Raw genomic sequence first — 20,564 nt, forward strand, 5'->3', positions numbered from 1 at the left:
GAAGATGTGTACGCCTCCCTTCAACTGGATGACAATCAGCCCAAACATACGTGGATGTACTATCGTGCCTAGTTACTGCAGCCAAGGAGAGGCAACACAGAGAGCGTTGACTCGGATCATTAGGAAGCAGCTGGACAAAGGGGTCTGGCGACCACAATCTCTCATTCCTATGGACTCGCGAGAAAGGCATGTGTTAACACCACTGCAACAATACGGGGTATGGCTCTCATGCGTGTGAGCGGAACTGTGTTGTATTTTATACCAGGTGTCTAAATAAAGTCAATAAAATTAAATCTCTGATGATGCCCGTCAAGATAGAAAGACATGTTTGGGGTTGCTGGGCTCTCTTGTAAAGAGGAGAATTGTTAGCGATATATGTTCATTCTTTATAAAATATTCGATATAAAGACTGCATACCCTGGATTGTCCTTCTGGGCTAGGATCAGGCTATTATGCAAAAAGATATTTCTCCCCTGCGAAAAGTACTGTCAGCTCAAATGTGTTTTTAAACCCCCCTGAGTGGGATCCACCCCAGAGAATAGGTTATTTAACTGTTTGTTCTCAGTCGAGGAGCTCCCACAATTTTGGCAAATTTGGACCACTTAAAATGTTCAAGTTAATTTTGAAGGGTAATCCCACATGAACACCTTGCTCTCTGTGTCTAGAAAGGCACAGCAGCAAAGCCACAACTCACTGATGACCACCAGCAGGGCAGAAGCACGCGTCTGTCTGCCTAGCATCTCTGTAGGTGGGACCAGACTGATGTACAAATTGATATTTCTCCTCTGATGTCATCAGAGGTGAAGGATCATGTGATGTCACTTCCGCTACCCCTGGCATTTTGTTGAAATGACGTCCCTGCCTCCCTCTATTACTGATCTTAGACATTCGATGCAGCACTTGGCACTTGGCAGCACTTGGCAGTCCACTGAAATGATTAACTTTGCTATCTTTAACTAGTGGAATGATATGATAGGTTATATAAAACGCGATTACTACCCAGAGGTTTCTAAGCGCGGACTTGCGGGATCGAACCTGTGGTGCTCCATGTCGTCTGGCTTCCAAGACGAGCACGTTGGCCCTCAGCTATCCTCCAGAGAGACAAACAGCGATTGCACTGTCAAATAGTGTAGGCAAACCTGACTAGTACACGACTTTAATAATCTTCCAATCCCCAACTTGGACTTCACTTGCTGATGCTTTAGAATACTCTTTCTCTTTGTGCCTTTATCTTGTAACTCTCAAGATAAGAGGTCCCCAAAATGCCTGAGCGATCTGAGTATTACGCATGTTTATGGCTCTGTGCCCACCCCATGTCCATTCACACAATCTTAATCTGATTGCACTCTTGTAGCTCAGCGCTTGGATGGATCTATTTAAGACAGAAGCACTTACCCTTGCCCACTGCGCTGTTGCCGGCGTGTGAGGGCAGCATTTTAGTGAGTGTAGGCACGTATTTTGTTGTATCTGATGTAATGCTAAAGGGTAGGCGAGGAACTGCAGCAATTGCTGTGGACGGTGGTGGCAACTACTCTTTGGGAAGACCAGCCCTGTATACTTGGGATAACATTGTCTAGTACGCAGTGGCAGTCAGCCAGGAATAAAATTTAGTAGGGGCACAGAGGGGACCACAGGCAAAAGTAGAGGGGCTGCCTATAAAAGGGCAATGAGTGATGTCAGAAGCACTATTGCAGAGAATCTTTTGTGCACACCAACTACCACACCCCTTTTGTGTACCTCCCCTCCCATCAGAATGTAGGCACTAAACCATTAAGTCACTAATGACCCATCATTAGCAGTTTCGTGCACTACATTCTGATTGGAGGGGCTGTTCTTGGCTGCAGTGTTGTTCGGCAGCATTGATTGTGGCCCTGAGTGTGTGCTGTGCTGGCGGGCACAGCACTGCAGACAGTGCGGAGAAAGTAGCTCAGCTGAGGTAGGGGGGGCACAGGAGGGGACATAGGATTTCATAGGAGGGCCCCCCCTTGCGACGCCACTGCCAGTAAGAGGGCCTGTTCTTGGGTCTGGGGGTTGTGAATTTTCTTCTTGAGCAACTAGGAAGCTTCTGCTTCCTGGATCTCTGATGTTACTTAGGCATTCTTTTGGAGCTCTCCGGAAGTGAAACCTGGAAAGTCCGGATGTGCCGCTTCTAACGGTTTGTTTTCATTTTCTGTCAACTACAGGGGAAGATCAAAGAGATCGGAGACAAGCAACCAGAAAAGTGAGTCTGCTCCTATCGAATTTTCTTTATTTTTGGTTATTTGTCGGCAAAATGATGTTGTCTATCTGGCCTCATCCATGCGCAGCAGAAGAAAAATGCCCTGTTGAGAAATGTACAGATGTCCTGGAATGCTGGTAACTTGTAGAGGCGAGCTAAACTTCTCCGTTTTTTTCTTATCCCTCTTTGCCTGTGTTTCAATGGCTAATAATAATTTCAGTGTTTATATATAAAGTGCTTCATGCTGGGTTCCTCCTCTTTCTAAGCGCTTTAACAATAGGTGTTAACAATACCCAATTCAATGGCACTCAGGTTACTGAGCGCATAAGGATGAAGTCCTGCACTGGGTTTGCTAGATTAAAACCTGTGACTGGAAGTCGCTCTGTGAGGTGAGAGGCGAACTCTGACCTCGCTGACCTCTGATACTGGCATTTGGCTTCCTTAAAGGATGCGCGATATGGACAGTACCTCTCAGTTCAGAAGCTTCAGTGTCATTTGTTATTTTTGACTTTCAGGTGGGGCTTGCAACATCTCATTTGGCAAAGTAATTGTGTACATTGGGCCTCATTACAAGGTTGGAGGTAGCCTTGCCGGTAGAACCGGCAAAGCTACCTCCAAACTTGCAAGAAAGTCTGGCACCCGCAAATGGGCAATAACCGGGTATTCTGGCCCCGCCGGACCCGGTAATTGCCCTTTCGCAGGTTCTGGAATCGGGTGATCCCCATTTCCAATGGGAATGGGGATGCCTTTAGCACCGGCACTGTTCATTACCGTGCGGGTGCTACAGGCAAGCTGTGCTCGCGGGTGCCGACATGGCGGAATGAAAGGCACCGGCGAGCACAACTCGGAGTTTGCCAGTCTTTATAGAACTTTCATTAATCTTTGAGAACTGTTGTGTTGTTCTAAAGGAAAGTCTTGAAACACTGTCTAAAATCCACTTGTATTGTAATCCTCCTTCTCCTGAATACAAAATAAGGTGACTTTAAGCCATTTGCTCATAGTCGAAAATCAAACTAAAATGTTATCTTTTTAAATGGATCTGCAGTTAATCAATTTATGTCTGAAAAATCAAGGCCTTGTGATGCGTAAAGGAAAGAGTAGACGTTGGCAATCTTTCTATGAATACAGGTCAATAGATGTTCTGGCCCCAATAGATGCATCGGATGGTCATATCAATAGACACCAAACGTGCAACAGCAACCAAAGTAAACTTGTTCCAATAATGTCTGGAGCGTGTCATTTGCTGAATGTTCTTACTGCGTCTGGTTTTTCGCAGTGAATGTGCAACATGTTATACATTATCCTTTGATTGGCACAGAGCTAATTGTCTTGTCTACTCACTGGGCCTCATTATACGTTTGTCAGTCCGCAAACAACGGGACTGGTAAGCTTGCCAGTACTGTTGTTTCCGGACTGGCAAACTACGAGTTCTGCGAGCAGGTGCCTTTCAGCCCGCCAGGTCTGACCTGGCGGGTGGAACGGCACCCGCTCGCAGACCTTGACGGATGCACCGACACCATTCATAAATGGTGCCGGTGCATCCGTCCTCCCCATTCCCATTGGGTCCAATGGGACTCAAATGGGAATGGGTAGCAATATTTTCCGGCGCCCAGCAATGGGAAAATTAATGACTCTGGCGGCAGCCGTGCCAGCATTTACCTGCACGGCTACCGCCAAAGTCATAATGACCCCCACTGTTTTTGTTAGAACTGTGCCTAAAGTTTTACTTTTAATCAGCAGAGGTGTGATAGAAAGTCAACAAAGATATTGGATAGACGAATACTCCTTCCGGAAGGTTATAATGGTAAATTAACTTCAAATAGCAACTTTATAAAATTAGTCCTACATTTTCTGTCATCTTTATCAGTGATCTGAGCCCCTCTGCACCATAGTGCTGATTGCTAACACTGCCCATGCATTGCAATTCCTCACTAAATGTTTAGTTAGCAAAGGTGGAATGCCAATAGCATCTTCGACCATTGCTTTCAGAAGATACAGGGAATATCATTGAATCAGGCCCCTTTGCCCCACCTTAAAATGTAACCTTTTGCATTGTAGTCAACAGGGCAAAACCAATGTTGGCATGCTCAGCGTGGAGGACGTCGCTGCTGATCTCCAGCCGCTGATGCTATGGATGGCCAACTCAATGGAACTGTTGAACTTTGTGCAGAAGAAGGTTTTGGATGTGGAGAAGGAGTGGGAGGCAGACGGTAAGGAAGATCGGGTTTTCAAATGAATAATGCATGCTGACTAGGATTAGGACGGTGTACCTGCCATTAGTGAGTGAAATGACCTTCCAACAGCGACGTCATGTAGGGGTCCTCAGCGGTGTCAGGTAGATAACCTGACACCGCACTTTTGACCAGAGGCTGGATTTGGGGTGTGATGGCATCACCTGGCTATGTGAGGCTGCACCTTACATATTATCACTATACCTGACCTGTGGGTCATTAACTGGCAAATGAAGGCAGTACTGTTGCACTTCAGGTGTTCTATGCATCTGATGGCAGCACCTGGCCATTGGAAAGTGTGTACCTCACATATGGTGACTATAGCAGGTGTTGCGTGTCATATGTTGGCAACAGTGGGGAATTTAAGGCTGCATTGGCATTTGATGGTAGGACATGCCCATCTAAACATGTACTTCTTGCTGTGGCTGTACCAGGCCTATGAGGCTTTTGTTAGTAAAAGTTGTTAGTAAAAGACAACTGTACAGAGGGATTTGAGGCTGCACTTGTCATAAGGGGGAGTACCTAGAGGCTACACATGCCACCTCAGCCACAGACTGTTATAAGATGGCAGTATTGCAATATTTGACCCTGCACTTGGCATTTGATGCCAGAACCTGACCATGTAAACCTGTAGCTCACATCTTCTGACTATACCAGACATAGACTGGAATGGGACGGTAGTACTGGAGCATTTGAGGCTGCATTTTGCATGTAAGTGTGGCACCCGGGCATTTGAGGCTGTACCTTACACAGAAAGACAACGCCTGCCATGTGAGATTCAAACTGAAATGAGAGGGCAGTACCAGCTCATTTGACATATCATAGGAGCTTCTGGAAATGTGTGGCTGTTTTTCATCATATTTTGACCATAGCCGGCATGCACAGCTATAACTGGCATGAGATGGAAGTAATATAGTGTTCATGCCCCGATGGGGGAAGGACATGAGCTTTAAAGGGCCGCCAGCCTGAATTTTGGCCGGGCTGAGCTAAGTGAGAGCCTTAGCTCGGGCTGTGGGCCATTCAAGCCCATGTCTGCTCCCGCCACTGGGGCGTGAAAGCTATTCGCACCCCGGGATTTACTGAGGTGTGGATAGTTTTCATTTTTTTCATCTGACAAGCGATCAGCTCAGCACAAGCCCATCTCCCGTCAGAGAAAAAAAAGTACAAAAAATGGCTTCCGCCATTAAAATGGGAAAGTAACTATGTCCCTTTTACGATGACGGCGGCCATCAAAAACATTTTACAAAATGGCCACCGTCTTCCGAAAGGGGGACTAGTCCCTTTTCTATTTTAATGGCGGTGGTGCCGGCGGTGAAAGCACAATCGCACCTGGGAAAGACAGATTGTGATTGGACAATCTGTCTTTCCTGGGTGAGAATATGCTATATGAGAGTGTGCTGGCATATGAAGGCAGTGTCCCTGGCTTTTGTTTGTTGGTCTAGGTCTACCTCTGGTATATGATTACCCTTAACAAGGCCTATTTGAGGCAGCTGAATAGCTCAAATATAGTTAGTAATGAAAACAGACTTGTCTGCCTGAGGAATTATTTTTTATTTTATAAATCTTAAGCTTATTTTAGTTGTTTACATATGCATTGTCACTTGTGTTGTCATCAGAGTAAAAGGTCAGCTGGTGGCCATGTTGTGGAAGAAGGCAGCTGTGACAATCATGGTCAGAAGGAGGTTTGGAACACATTGTCACAAGTACATGTGAAACACCATGAGAGCAGGGTTCTGCCACCTGCCATTCTCCAGCTGGTTTGGACTGTGCATTCCACAAACGTGCACCTTTGACTTTACTGGCTAGGGCTGATGGGAATTGTAATCCAAAACTACTGGCAAGCTCAATGTTGCAGACCCCTGCTGTACAGAGAGCATTCTCCAGACATGGAATTCATAGACCACTCCAGAATGGCAGATGGTCAACATTGATTCAACATGTCTTCAAGCACCTGAAGTACCCCAAAAGCCCTGTCTGAGGTGTATCGTTGTCATTCATTGTTTGGGGAGTGGTCAATGTTTCATTGCAAAATAGTTGAATGTAGCATTCCATGTGACCGTTTATACACCCCTCCTTTTATCAAGAGTTTTAACTGTGTATGAAGAAGTTTCCACAGCCCCTTTTAATTTATATATCTTTCTTTATGTTATGATTCTGTTGATTGGCGGCGTGGCTGAGCATGTATTGCACAGGGCTGAGGAGGGAACGCGTCTGCATTTTGCACGGATTCTTTGGGTAGTGGGCTTCAGTAACTGGTTGCCGGGACCTTCTAGAAAACGGGAGAAAAACCCTCACAGTGTCTCGGCCACCATACAACAAGGCTTACAGACTGCTACTGAACTTCAGGAAGTTACCTTTGAGTCTGACTATTTGCGAGGAAAACAGTTCATATTCTTAAACCATTGACCCTTTAAGTGCGAATTTGGCAACCAAAGACAGACATCACTCATTTCTGACATTTCCTCCAGTTGGGGGATTTCCTGACAGTGCCACTGAGAGACTGGAGACTATTTTCAGAAGTAATACTATAGGCTATGTTACCATTTCTTCTTCGGCCTATTGAAATCCGATGCAGTATTTTTGAGCATTTATAAAGTTAGAGTCTTGAGCGACAGCTAAAACATTGTCTTTTCCTCTTTATTTTGGCAGGGATCTCCCATGATGCTTTGGTCTCCAGTGACCTTGAAGCCTGCGAGGAGGCAATGGCGCTGCTTGATGAGGTCATCATGTACACTTTCCAGCAGTGCGTGTACTACCTAACCAAGGTGAGCTGATGCAAAAAAGGTTCCTTTAAGATGTTTTTAAATTTCTGTGTATTTGAAAACTCAAATTTGCGATGATGCTGCGTTTTTACCTCTTTGTTCCTTGCCTTATTTCTAATTGATACTAATATCGTGGAATTTCCGCCAGAAACAAATAGAATGCAATAGTAAATTCCGGAAAGAATTCAAGCATTACAATTATTAATTAACTGGTGCATTTTTTGTTAAACTACAAAAAAAAATGTGCTGTATTGACTCGAAGCTTATCATACAAACAGAATGTAGCGACTGTTGGCACAATGCATTCTATATTTGCACATATTGGGTAGCAGCATTTTCAAATTCCTGTCCCCTGAGCCTATTAGCATGATTTCTTGTTCACGGAGTGCACTTAGACCAAAAAAATACCTTTACAAAAAATACAGAGCTATAGCAACTGAACCGTTTCCATGTGTGCAGCCAATCACTCCAAGACAGAGGATGTCGGGGTGCCTGAAAGTGAAATCAGTGCTTCACCAAGGCTCCTTTGTGTGCCCTTGGGCAGTGCAATAGAATGGTGCAAGGATAGTTTAGGGGAGTAACTCCATCAGCTGACAAGTAAACACCAAGGAGGTGATGGCATGCTCTCCTGAAATGCAATAATTTCCTCGGCTGCTCTGCGTTACGGGTGTGGCATGGCATTACATCTAAAAAGGCACCCATCTCCTGCTACACTCCTTGGAATTTGATCTAGTCTCCCTGCTTTCCCTGTGGTATGCAAGCACATATGTTTTACCCCCTTACATAGTGCTTGTCATTTAAAGCATGCACCATTTGGGTTTAGTCTCCAATCTCACGAATCTGCCAACATCTTTCTGGAGATGAAGCCTCCAGCGCTGGATACAATGATCTAGGTGAGGTCTCCGGAAAGGAATACCGTAATCTGGTCGGGCCTCCAAACTCTGGCTCACTACTCCCTGGAGGCATCCAAGACTGGAGCCAATGCTGAAGATATGGCCTCCGGAGCTGGACACAATACATCATATGACTCCCTCTTCAGATAGGCGCCTTACTCCAGGTAAGATCTCCACGACTGGTCCCCACGCTACAGATCAGCCCTCTCTGAATCAAAGTGGCCAGGTGGGCTTCTGAAAAAGACGCAATGCTCTGCTTCTATGTGATATTTCCACATATGGCAGGCCGACCACAAAAGAGACCACTTTGTTTTGGCTGATTTTGTGCGGCCTTCAATCGGAGATATATGACATCTCTGGGGGTGGTTTCACTCCCCCACCAATCCCTGGAAAACGAATACCCTGCCACCCCCACCCTTTCCTGCACTTGCGGGATGTCTTAGAAATGGAGAGTTTCAGTCGCCAAGCTCCCTTTCCTTCCCCGCCCAAAGCATTCCCTGCAACCCCCCGCAACAGACACACTTACGCAGACAAAAAAACATGCAAACACACTCACATTTACCTGCTCCCTGGCCCCTTCCTTCCTCTCCACAAACATTTCCCTCCTCCCCCACACAGAGATACAAACATACATACATACAGACACAGACAGACACAAATGCACACACCACTTACCTCGGGCACCTGCACCGTCCTTCATCTGCCCGGTGTTGCCTGTCAGCCACTGTGCACACACATATGCATCCAGTGGCATGACAGTTTGATTTAGAAAGGCTGCTCGGAGCGGTCTCCAAGCACGCTTTCCAAATTGATCTTTTTTATTTTCGTTTTTTTAAAGAGATTTTCACTCCACTCCAATGCTCTAGGCGGAGAGCTGCGTAATAGGACTCAATACTCTGAGCATAAAGCGCCATATGTTGGCTTCAGAACTAATCACAGGCAGGGGTAGTCTCCGGAAATGCACACAGTACTCCTGCAATGGCCTCTTGAACTAAAAACAAAATTACTGATGTGACTTGCTCAACTTGAAAAATAATCCAGATGAGTACCCCAGTAGAAGAAAAAAGACTCCAGGCGAGGACTCAATAGTGTACATGCTAGCACCAGAAGAATCATTCAGGGGGTAAGGTCACAAGTATACATGTTGAAGAAAATGTCAGAGGAGCACTTCATAGCATTCCATTATAAATTCAAATAGGATGGCTATTGGCCTGTATTACAACTCAACTAGCCGTGCCTCGTGTAACATATGCTGTTCTAACAGTTCTTAAAGGTCAATATCAGTCAGTAATTCATAGGGTCACTTTTGTCCCCCTTCTTAAATATCAGAATTACCACCGATTGCTTCCAGGAATGGTCATTGAAAAGGCTAAACATATAGGTAACTGTCTTCTTTTGAATTTGAAAGGCATATTTCTATCAGATGGAATGAGAGATATGCATGGTATGAGAACTGTATCTAAGTTCCACTGATTATGCAGGCCTCTATGATGTGTCTTTGTAGATGCATAATTGTCTACCTTGTTCTATGGCAGAGTACCCGTGATGGTATAAGATTGCGTAGTAGCATAATTACAGCACCTACTTCCAGTTTTAGCTTTTGAGGAGGCATTCATTTGCTCTTTATAGACTGCAATGTATAGCCAGTAATTAACAGTTCATTGCCACTGTAACTGCTGTGCCCTGTTTAAGAGAATCGGGGTGGAAAGAAGGAACTTGAAATTATTCTGAATATTTGCGATAGTGGAAGGTGAAGGTGACCACATAGAACCGGGCACACAGAGGTGCACTGGACAGATGAGGGCAACCTAACACTGATGAATTGCATCAGCTGAGTACAGAAACATACCTAAGCGTTTTATATAGAGCTTGCACTCTACTGGCATTTACTATTTTGGTGTATCTAAAGGAATCCTCACAGGAGTGCTGCTCACCACGACAGTGTTTCCTCGCCGCAAAGTTTTCAAGTTTTGGATATATATATATAAGGCAAAAAGAAGCTTTTCCTGAGAAAGGCAGCTGGTGGAGTGCACTCCCAAGAGCAGGAGCAGAGGAAAAAATGTCCCTGTAACAAATAAGAGGAAACCAGACACCTCAAAGATTCCTGGCAACAAAAATGTCTTCTTTATTAGTGTTTATGCGTCAGGAAAGGGAAACATCCTGGTAGAAAAAATGACGCGTTTCGCGGTATGCAAACTGCTTGATCACGTAAGTTACAAACAACACAGATGATGGACTATAGTTTTAAAGCCTTGACAACTCTCTGATTGTGTGTAGAGAGTGTCTACCTGCTATTAGCCGCTTTTTTTTCTCTCGCATTACCGAGCGGACATCTTTAAACATTAAAAAAGATACATGATCATCTTGGGTAGTTACACATAGAGTACATTTTCACATAAACCACAAATCTAAAAAGTATTAAGATGCAGTTGATGTTTTTTAAACTAGCATGATGAAAATAATGTAAAAGCGGTGTATAAGTAAAACGACTTTGTTGAAAACATTTGAAAGTATGATGCTAGAGTAATATATGTTAACCAGCGAAAATAGGCAATGCTAAAAAGGCATGATAATAATATTGCCCGTTCAGTTAGGCTGTGCTAATACGCAAAAGAAAGAAAGTACAGAAGTTAGTGCAAAATGCATTTTAACACTGAAAGGGTTTGTATTTGTAAAGCAGCGAGAAATAAAGTGCTTAGTGCTCTCCGTCCATGCATGTAATCCATAAGTATGGTGCTCAATAGACAAATGTTTGAATATAGATACAAATATCCTAATATTTATTTATCTATGGGAGCTATCAATACATGCATGGACTGCTTGCTTTTATTTTTTTTAAAAAAGAGGGGGGAAGAGAAAAAACATGCCCTCTTTTGATAAAGTGCTAAGTGCGTGCAAATGTTGCATTGATCTAAAGTGCAAAGTGCATTACGTATCCATGTTCTTTTTAAAAGAAAAAATGTTTTTGCCTATAAGTCATATTGAATAAATATTTGCCCATATTCATGCATCAAATTGTAAGTTAAAAATACAATACATTTCGAATGTATTTAAAAATTACTATGTGTTACACCCATTGACAATGATCTCGAATTTTAGCAGTAAGACAAATAAAAACAAGTCCAAAGATCTATGAGTTGAGAGGGCGCTTACAATAAGTACCTAAACCTTTACAGCTACCCATCTTTAAACAGTACTTAAAAAAGGAGAAAAACACCACTCTATCTACAAAGAAAACAATCCAAACCAACAAAGTATATAAGTTCACACAGAATAACTCAAAAATCATGAAAAAAGGAAAATATGCATACATAAAATACTCCAATGTAGTTAAAAAATTCATTTCATGTTTCAAGGAACAGCAAAGACTACATTTAACCCAATCTATACCCAGAAAGGAATGAATGATTAGTAGACCACAGTAAGATGCATTTAAGTACATTGCAAATAGTTCTAGGAGAGTCTGAAAAAGGCCTCAGGTACCCAGGAAGGTATATAACTCCTCATCGAGGTTGTGACCCCTGGGTTTTTTTGTTTCGAGGTCTAAAATACATTTGGTTTCCAATTGTCTTAGTGTAAGTTCACTGTTACCCCCTCTTAGTGGTTTATTGACTGCATGAATTCCAAAAAAGGTGAAACCGTCTAATTTACCGCAATGTTTGTTCTTGAAATGGAGGGCCATAGCGTAGGTTGGATCAGCATTCTTAATAGCCCTAATGTGCTGTAGCACCCTCAGTTTCAGTTTACCTTTGGTGCTGCCGACATACCACTTATTGCATGGGCAGTTTAAAACGTATACCACAAATTCAGTTTCACAAGTGATCCTAGATAGAATCTTAATGTTCTTACCTACAATAGGATGTAGGTAGCAACTGGTATTAACAGCGTAAGTACATGCTTTACATTTAGAACATTTTTGGAAGCCTGTCCTTTTGATATTCATCCAACTGGCTCCCAATTGATCGTGAAGAGGACTCATGAAACTTGGTACAAGGGTATCTTTAAAAGAGGATGATCTACGGAAGGTGATGTCCGCTTTGGATGCCAGTAGTTCACCAAGGTGTTCATCTAACTGGAGAACATGCCAGTGTTTCTGTATCACCTGGCGAATGTTCTGTGCACCACTGCCGTAGGTCAAAATTAGACATGTGTCCGTATTGTCCGTGGTTTTAGCTTGGACAGAATTGGAAACCAAGAGTAGGGAGCGATTCATGCCCCTTGCTTTTAAAAATGCTCTTTCCAATACTTTGATTGGATACCCGCGGTTTTATATATATATAAATATATATATATATATATATATATATATATATGTATATATATATATATATATATATATATATATTTGCTGTGAGATAATAAACCACAAATGCAAGTTTTGAGTGTTTTCTACGTTTCTATTTAATGCTGAGACGTCCTTAGACAACCACATAACATGCGTCCCATTATTACCATTTCATATTACATGATGTGATTTTGGTCATACTTATTCAATGTTCAAAATCTTTAATGAGCTTTGATTTTGGTGTTTTCAAGCCCCTCGTGAAGCTTCAATAAGCTAATAATATAACTTTGCTTGGGCCGATAACTTGGGCTGCCGGGCCGTTATCCCCCGTTCCAGGGGGATGAATGCCACATTGACACCCCCCACCCATTGCTCATCGACTGGTTCACTAATTCTTCAGTCACCATCTAACCCAACCACTCACTCTCTCACTTACTTTTCAATCAGTCCTCAGTGACACCATCCCTAACTGTCCATTCACTCACCCGCTGACTTTCAGCTTGCACCTACCAACTCCCACTTACTCCTCCCTCAATCATTGCTAACATTTTCCAAACGTGCAGTCACTTCTCACCCCCCTACATCAGTCACACTCCCACCAATCATGTGTCTAATATACACAACTGCAGTGTCGCATTAGTGCTGTGTATGAAATAAAACATCACAATTCAACTTTGAGTTAAAAACAATACACCTGTGTCATTTGTAGAGGAATGGGGGGTGAGTGATGGGGTTGCTGGTGAATGGATTCCTGGCTGGGCCTAAGAACAGCAGCCAATTGAAAATATTCACAGTGATTGACCACTAACTGAACTGTGTATGCGTGTTACTGTCTACATAGATTCCCCTACTGCATATGGATACTATAGTTAGCATATGGGTTCATGTTTCCACCCTTGTGATACATAGTAATGGTGCATAAGTGTTTTTTGGAAAGGCCAGAAGTCCAGACTGGAAACACGTCTAAATCTTTGGCGAAGAACACATCATATCTGTTCTAGAGAAGCACTATTCTGGCAATAGGGTTGGACAGTATCAAACCTATTATCACCCTTGTTTTCAGCCAATGCATGCTGTCAGATGCTCTGTTCAAATCTACTTAATAATGTTAGTTTGGGTCACAGTGCCATAATTATTGGCCCTGTTACCACCAAGGAACACGCAAGGAGTATGGAAATATGCTGCCAGTTAATTCTGTTTAATTGAAAACTCTACATGTTTTGGAAATGACTGAGTTTCAAAAATGTACGCAATAGGCTATATTTTTAATTTAAAATTAAATCTAACAGGAATATCACCGTCAAAAACGTAATTATCGATTACTTTCTACAAAGACAAGTATTTTAAATACATTGGAGCAGTTATCAAACAATCCCAGCTTTTGGAAACGTGCATGAGCTTTTCATGAAATATTCCATAAACATGTTCAACTTTTTAAAAGTTGAATAAGTTATTTGGGAGTTTCAAAGAAGTTAGAATTTGTAATACAACTATGATAGCTAAGATTCAATTTGTATTTAATATGCCCCAAGTTATAACCATTTTAGAAAAGGTGGCATGTATAGTTTAGGCTTTAGAAGTTAAAAAGGAATTTTGGAAAAGTTTGAATTAGTATTAGTAATGAAGAAGTTAGTCATTGCATAGTTTCGAAAAACTAAATTGTACTTTGGAATGTGCATCTTATTAAAGAGTTTAGAAATATTGCAATTATGTAATTAAGATGTTTCATGTTATTAAAGTGTTTAGAACCTGCATCATTTGTAATGAAAACATTACAGGTTACAAAATTTGCATTGAGATGTTAGAAGTCATTAAGGTTTTCCAAAAATGTGGAATTTGTAATTATAACACAAGTTACTAAGGAATTTAGAAAAGTCACAATTTGTAATTAACACACCAAAGGTAAACATTTTAAGTTGCAAGGCACTAGCCGGCTATAAAGTCACTCACCACCACAATTCTATACAAATAGGCAGCACACTATTTCTTAATCACCAAGAGTCAATTATCACTAGTCAATGCATAGTGGAGAGTACACATTTTGCACACTGCAAACGTTAAATGTTATTAAGGAATTTGGAAAAGTTTATCTTTGCAGTTAAATTGTTGTTAAAATAATGTAGGATTCATTGCCGCTTGTGAATGAAAGAAAATATTTACTTTTGTTTGGACCAGATCAGTAAATTCTGTTTTTGGCGCAATTTTATGCTGCACAAATTCTGTGCACTTGGAGGATACAGCCCCCCTCTCTATTAGGCAGTGTCTTGTACAGTTATCTCTTAAAGTAGTATTAATCTGTCATTTACTCTCCAGACCCTCTACATGGCCCTGCCAGCCCTCCTAGACAGCAACCCGTTTACAGCGGCCACCGATCTCTCAGATGTGGAGGAGCTCAGCAGCATGCCGGAAGGAACACGGGGCACCCTGGCCATTTACCAGGCCACGCTGGACCTGACGCGGGAGTGTGAGCTCCACCCAGACCTGGTCTCTCAGACGTTTGGCTACCTCTTTTTCTTCTCCAATGCTTCACTCTTCAACACCCTCATGGAGAAAGGTGAGCCAGCAAAAAGCAGCGTCCTTGAAAATGAGCAGCAGGTGGGACGTGGGGGTGTGACAAGAGGAACGGCATATAAATCTTAATTAAATGCACACACACCACGGTACACCCAACACACCACCATTAAGTCTGTAAATAGCACTATCAACAGCATGGGGGACTGGAAGCAAGATCTTGCCAGTCTAGCACAATACCACAAATGTAGTCCAGTGAGTGACCGGCAGCTGCAGAGGTCAGTTTATGACAAGAAGGCCACAGGCTCGAATCTCATCCTACCACGAATGATAAAAAGAGAGACATAGGGCCTCATTACGACCCTGGCGGTATGGAGTGAACAGCGCCGTAAAAGGTGCCGGCGCCGTTCACTCCGTACCGCCGTATTACAAGTTTCCCTCGCGGGACACGGTAAGCATGCCTGGGAAAACCAGGCATGCTTACCGGGTCCCGCGAGGGGAAGAGGGAGCAAACAACGGGCCATCTCGTAATGGCCCGGAGTTTGCTCCCTCTCTCATTCCCATTCAGCCCTACAAGGGCTGAAATGGAAATGGGGAAGGACCGTGTCCCGGTCCTTGGAGGGAGGAATTACCGGGCCTTCCGAACTCAGAATGGCCCGGTAAGTCCTCATTCCGAGGACCCGGACCCCGATGCGATTTCGGCGGCAGCCATGCCGCCAATAGCTGCATGGTTACCGCCGAACTCGTAATGAGGGCCATAGTGATGTGTGAAAAAACTCTTTATTTGATTTAATTGAGCATCTTGTACATACATGATGTACAGAGCATACAATAGATGACTACAAATGACAAAAGTGGTACATGATAACGGAACCAAAAGAGCTGAGTTTACTGGGTGGAAGTGGAACGATAGAATGCAGTGCAGTTTTGCACACTATTTTAAAAAAGCAGGACCTCTTAGTGGGTGGATATCCATGAAATAATCGAATGAGAAATGTCAGACGGAGAAAAAAACAAAAGTTATTTGAACGAAAATGTCTTTTGTTTTTTACTCCTGTGGACTGTTCTGGCAACCCGCTTGCTCCACCGCTTTACTTACCTTTTGGCAGCACACTTCACTGTGTGCCGCCAACTCCTCCATCCATGTGCGGTGGCGGTTCCCCTGACTTATGTGTATGGGAACCGCCGCCATAGGGTCCTTTTTTTTAAAATCTTTATTGCCGAGGGAGTGGGCACACCCCTACAAACCCTGATGCCATTGTAATGAACAACTCCGCTCCCTTTATTCACTGGAATGTCACTGAATGGGATATTTGTTTGAAATTTTCAGCTGTTAGAAGTTTTCGTTCAGCCGAAATTCGAGTCGTTATCGATCAGCACAGAAAACAAAAAACTCTATACCAGATACCCTTGGTGCAGTAATAGAATAAACCACACAAATAACAGTCATAGTAATACTAATAGAAAAACCCACAAAAAAACAGTCATAGTAATGAAGTGTTTTTCACCAATGTTGTCAACATAAGAATCTAATGTGTAGACATTGTTGAAATAGAAACAACAGGGTCGGTTCAACATTCGTGTATTTAAGACTTAAGCAAATGCTCACAACAGAAGAAGGTTTTGACTACAAAAAGAGAGAAAGTGTAGCACAAAGTTCTGTCGTACTTGTTTATAGGAATGTCTAAATATACCATTACCAGGAGGTACAGCAGGAAATGATCATCCTAGTTCTTAAATTGAATTTCATGTTTGTTTACTAACCATGTCTTCTTTTGTAAACTCGTGTTTTGTTTCTTACTTGTTTGTTTATAAGTGAAGTACAGCACACTACAAAATGGTAAATGTGTTAGTGTATAATGTTCTGAATCAATAAAACAGGGCAATGTGAAATTCCCACACATGTCATAGAAAATAAGGGATTTTCTTTGACCAGCATGTATGAATAGCAAGATGTTCTGTGAAGGAATTGAGGGATTTAGTACCTCTCTTAAATTAATGAAGGAATCAGCCAAATTAATGCTTGCTGTAACTAAATAAAAGGGTTAGGATATTTTTTTGTTATAAACAGTGTTTTTTGCCCACAGTCCTAACACTATAGGGCTACCATTCTGTTAAATTTGGAGGTTGCGTAGTCATGTAAACAAAACGCCTCCGTTTCAGTTCATTTTAGAGAATTAAAAATAATAAGCTTGTTATGATGTTACCCAATAATTATACTGCGCCCATCAGCACTGTAGTGGTCTTACTGCGTCTGCCCCCGTCTGAAAGGTGGCATATTGTGCTATCCTGCCAGGTTGTCGCCAGACCTTAGTCTGTGGAAAGTAAAGAAGCTATCCTTGTAAGAGGGATGACCTGCTTTTCAATGTACAAGGATTGGTCAAGACATGCCCTTGACAGAAATGAACACATACTAGATTAATAACCATGCAAGATTAATGCATGCTGGAAAACAATGGGGCAGGACACCTTTTGTTATAGTACTTTCAATGTACATAAACATTTCAGTGTTTGCGGAAAATGTACAGCAATCAACCATCAGTGGAGGTGAAAATCTGGTGCAGAAAAACAAGTGTGAGGAACCATCAGCTCAGATGGAGCTACGTCTCTTTTCTCCCAGTGTCTAACTTTAGAATATACATCTTTACACCACATTTTGCAAAGCACGATCCAATTGATTGATTAATGGCTGCCAACGATGAACTGTGGCGTAGAAAATAATCGATGCCAAACATCACACATTGGCCCAAACCGGCTGCCAATGGCTCTTTCAGTTCTGAAATACTGTTACATTGCTGCTGCATTCTGTTAGGTGAAGTCCTGCCTTTATAATAGTGGAAGCACAGCTAGAATGCCTGAATTCAGTGAATACTGACTGTTGTCATGCCACAATTTAAGATCAACATATAGGCCTTCATTATAAGTGCCGGTCTGGGAAAATTTCTGGTAAAACGGCTGGTAATACCAGATCTGGCATTTTTCCCGGACCGGCACACTCTGACTGTGCCGGTACACTAGGGGCAGTGAACTACCGACAAGCCTGATCTGCCGGCAGGCCCCTACCGGCAAAGAATTGCCCCATCACCTGCACTGGTAGTAATGGTGCCGGTGATAGGGGCAAGCTCATTCCATGGAGTCCTTTGGTATTCCATGGAATGGGAACTTGATGCCATTCCCGGTGTCTGTAACATCCCGGTAACACCTGGATATTGGGCGCCAGTAGCACTAAGGTGAGTTTGCCGGTAACCCGCTGCTAGCACCGGCGGGTTACGGGCAGATTCGGAATGAGGGCCACAGTCATGAATGCGTCGATTTTATATAGCGTGCTCATGATTGTTACGTCGCAGATCAGATGACAATACTGCTGAGTGCTCATTTCTAATGTGCATTATGGCACAGCTTATGGATGCGATTTGCCACTTATCTAGCTCAGTCAGTTGTGCACCTACCGCAGAGAATGTGATACGAGTTGGAATCCGGGGTTAGGCAGCTCATGCTTTCCGAATCTGATAAAGTGATACATTTAGTACCTCTGAGTTGGGTGATGAAAGGTAATAACTTTATTCAAGCGTACAAAGTCCTAGACTGGCGTTGACTTTTTAAATGGCTATAAGTAACTTAGTGAGTTTTAGCATTTTCTGCCGAGATCTGTGTGCGTAACCTATAAATTCACAGATTTCAAACCAGGCCCGAACTACTCAAACTTTTATCTTATTGAGGTAGATAACATTGAGCTGTACATTGGGGGACATCTTTTAGTTGCCACTAAACAAAATCGAACATCTTAAATTGCAGATGGTATGAAATTAAAACCCAATAATGTATTTAAACATTAACTTTTATTTTCATTAAAACAGGCTAATCATATTTGTCGTGCATTATTATAATGACCTCCCATGATTTCCTTGTCCATTTCTTTTGGACTGTTCTATTTTACAGTTGTTAGGGTTACTGTCTGTCCTCGTCCCCTCAGCCACGCACACCCCTGTCCATGTCAGGGGTGGGGACGGCCCTGTTCACACCATGGACCATGGGAAGGGAATTCCTGCCATTGTTTGGGAGAGTTATCTGCAGGAAGCGCCCCGTTTCCCTCTCTAGTGCCTTGCTCTCTGGATTGGCAGAGAGTGCTCACTTCCTGTTCACGACAGGAAGCAGTCTGTCTCAGCGTGCTAAGGTGAAGTGACGTCGGTTCATTTTCCAACACAGTACCGCGCCCTAAATTGAAGAAAAAAAGAATAATGACGAGTCTTGTGAGGTCAGTCGGGAGAGAGCAACGGGGGAGCAAAGTAATAGAAATGATAGTGATTATTCATCTGAAGATCTGTGACGATCGGTTTTTTTTCAGCCACAATTGATGAAAGTACATTTAAGGGTTCATCGAGTGAAAAGAAACAGTGCCATTTTCCTTTACACCTTCAGCATGTGGTGCATCATTATGTAGCAGGACCCCAGATAAACGGTGCGCCTGCTTTATTATACACCCTAAAATCAGGCCAATTAAGAACTAGCATGGGCAAAGCCAACAGTTTTGGATTTTGTGAAGGCATGGGGTGGATTTCCTTGGCATTGACATGATGATGGTGTTATAAAGTTACACCAAAAACATATAACACAGAGGGCCCCTTGGCGGCTGATTCTCAGGGTGCACCTCCATTTCACGCCCGCCAAGGGGGGAAGTCACTCACCCAATATCCCATGGAGGGCACCAGCTATGATGGGGCTAACTAGGAGGCATCCTCCTCCTCCTCCTCCTCCTCCTCCTCCTCTGGCCCAGGAGTGTATGGCTAGACTGCTACAAGGCCACATTCACAATCCCAGCTGATGGCCTCCAGGGCCCCTAGACAATTCCATTGGTGCTCTGTTCAAGCGTTAGACATTCACGGCTTGCCAGCCACGCTCTGCCCCCTTCGGGCTGTCTCAGCGGAGCGCCTGAAGATATTCTTCAAAGCACCTCAGGAAAAGGACGACTAGGCTCGCAAATCTATTTTATACCGGCTCTGAGGCGCATGAACCGCACAAAACTCTGACTGTGGGGGTTGGATCCGACCGTGCCACCAAAGATGCTCTTATGGCATACTTCACACCGTTGGTCAATATCGACTGTGAGTGGTTTCAACTGCGACAGCCTAACCAACCATCGGCCAAATGCCTGGATACTTTCTATACATGGCTCAGAAACCTGGCTACCACTTGTGCATTGCTCAATGGAGAAGCTAAGATAAGAGGACGGATCATTCAGAAGTGCTTTTCCTTATGATATGATATGCCAATTATACCGCGTCTATACACAAGTGTCTATACAGCTAAGAATACAAATATTGAAGGATCCTGGTCTGTCCCTGCAAGGAATCCTGGAGTTAGGGCGATGCCACATGCAATATAAATGTAGAGGATGCACATGCAGTGCAATCCTGGCGGCAACCGCCCCAACGAGGCAGAGATCGAGGCAGTTCCAGGACAAGCAACCAGCATCGTCCTCCCTGGCCAACACGTTAGCCACTTGCTCCATCAGACACAATGAAACAACCCCCTGCAGTCTGTGCGGTAGAGCCTCAACCGCCCCACACCCCCAAGGATGTCCCGCAGCAGGAAAAGAATGTGGCCGAGACGTCAGGATGGCTCATTTAGCAAAGATCTGCACAGTGAATGGTCACCTCCAAATCA

The 20,564-nt window shown here is 43.3% G+C and overlaps 1 protein-coding gene across 1 annotated transcript in view; it reads left to right on the forward strand.

The window, feature by feature from the left end:
- The window catches only part of RASIP1 (Ras interacting protein 1), a 263,056-nt gene that overhangs the window by 194,270 nt on the left and 48,222 nt on the right, over positions 1 to 20,564 (forward strand). The window contains exons 6-9 of the mRNA XM_069607023.1: positions 2,184 to 2,221; positions 4,277 to 4,428; positions 7,099 to 7,214; positions 14,703 to 14,943. Coding sequence (XP_069463124.1) covers positions 2,184 to 2,221; positions 4,277 to 4,428; positions 7,099 to 7,214; positions 14,703 to 14,943 — 547 coding nt within the window. The remainder of the gene's footprint in view (positions 1 to 2,183; positions 2,222 to 4,276; positions 4,429 to 7,098; positions 7,215 to 14,702; positions 14,944 to 20,564) is intronic.

This window comes from Ambystoma mexicanum, chromosome 1p (genome assembly GCF_040938575.1).
Source record: "Ambystoma mexicanum isolate Mex_15411 chromosome 1p, UKY_AmexF1_1, whole genome shotgun sequence".
Taxonomy (NCBI): Eukaryota; Metazoa; Chordata; class Amphibia; order Caudata; family Ambystomatidae; genus Ambystoma; species Ambystoma mexicanum.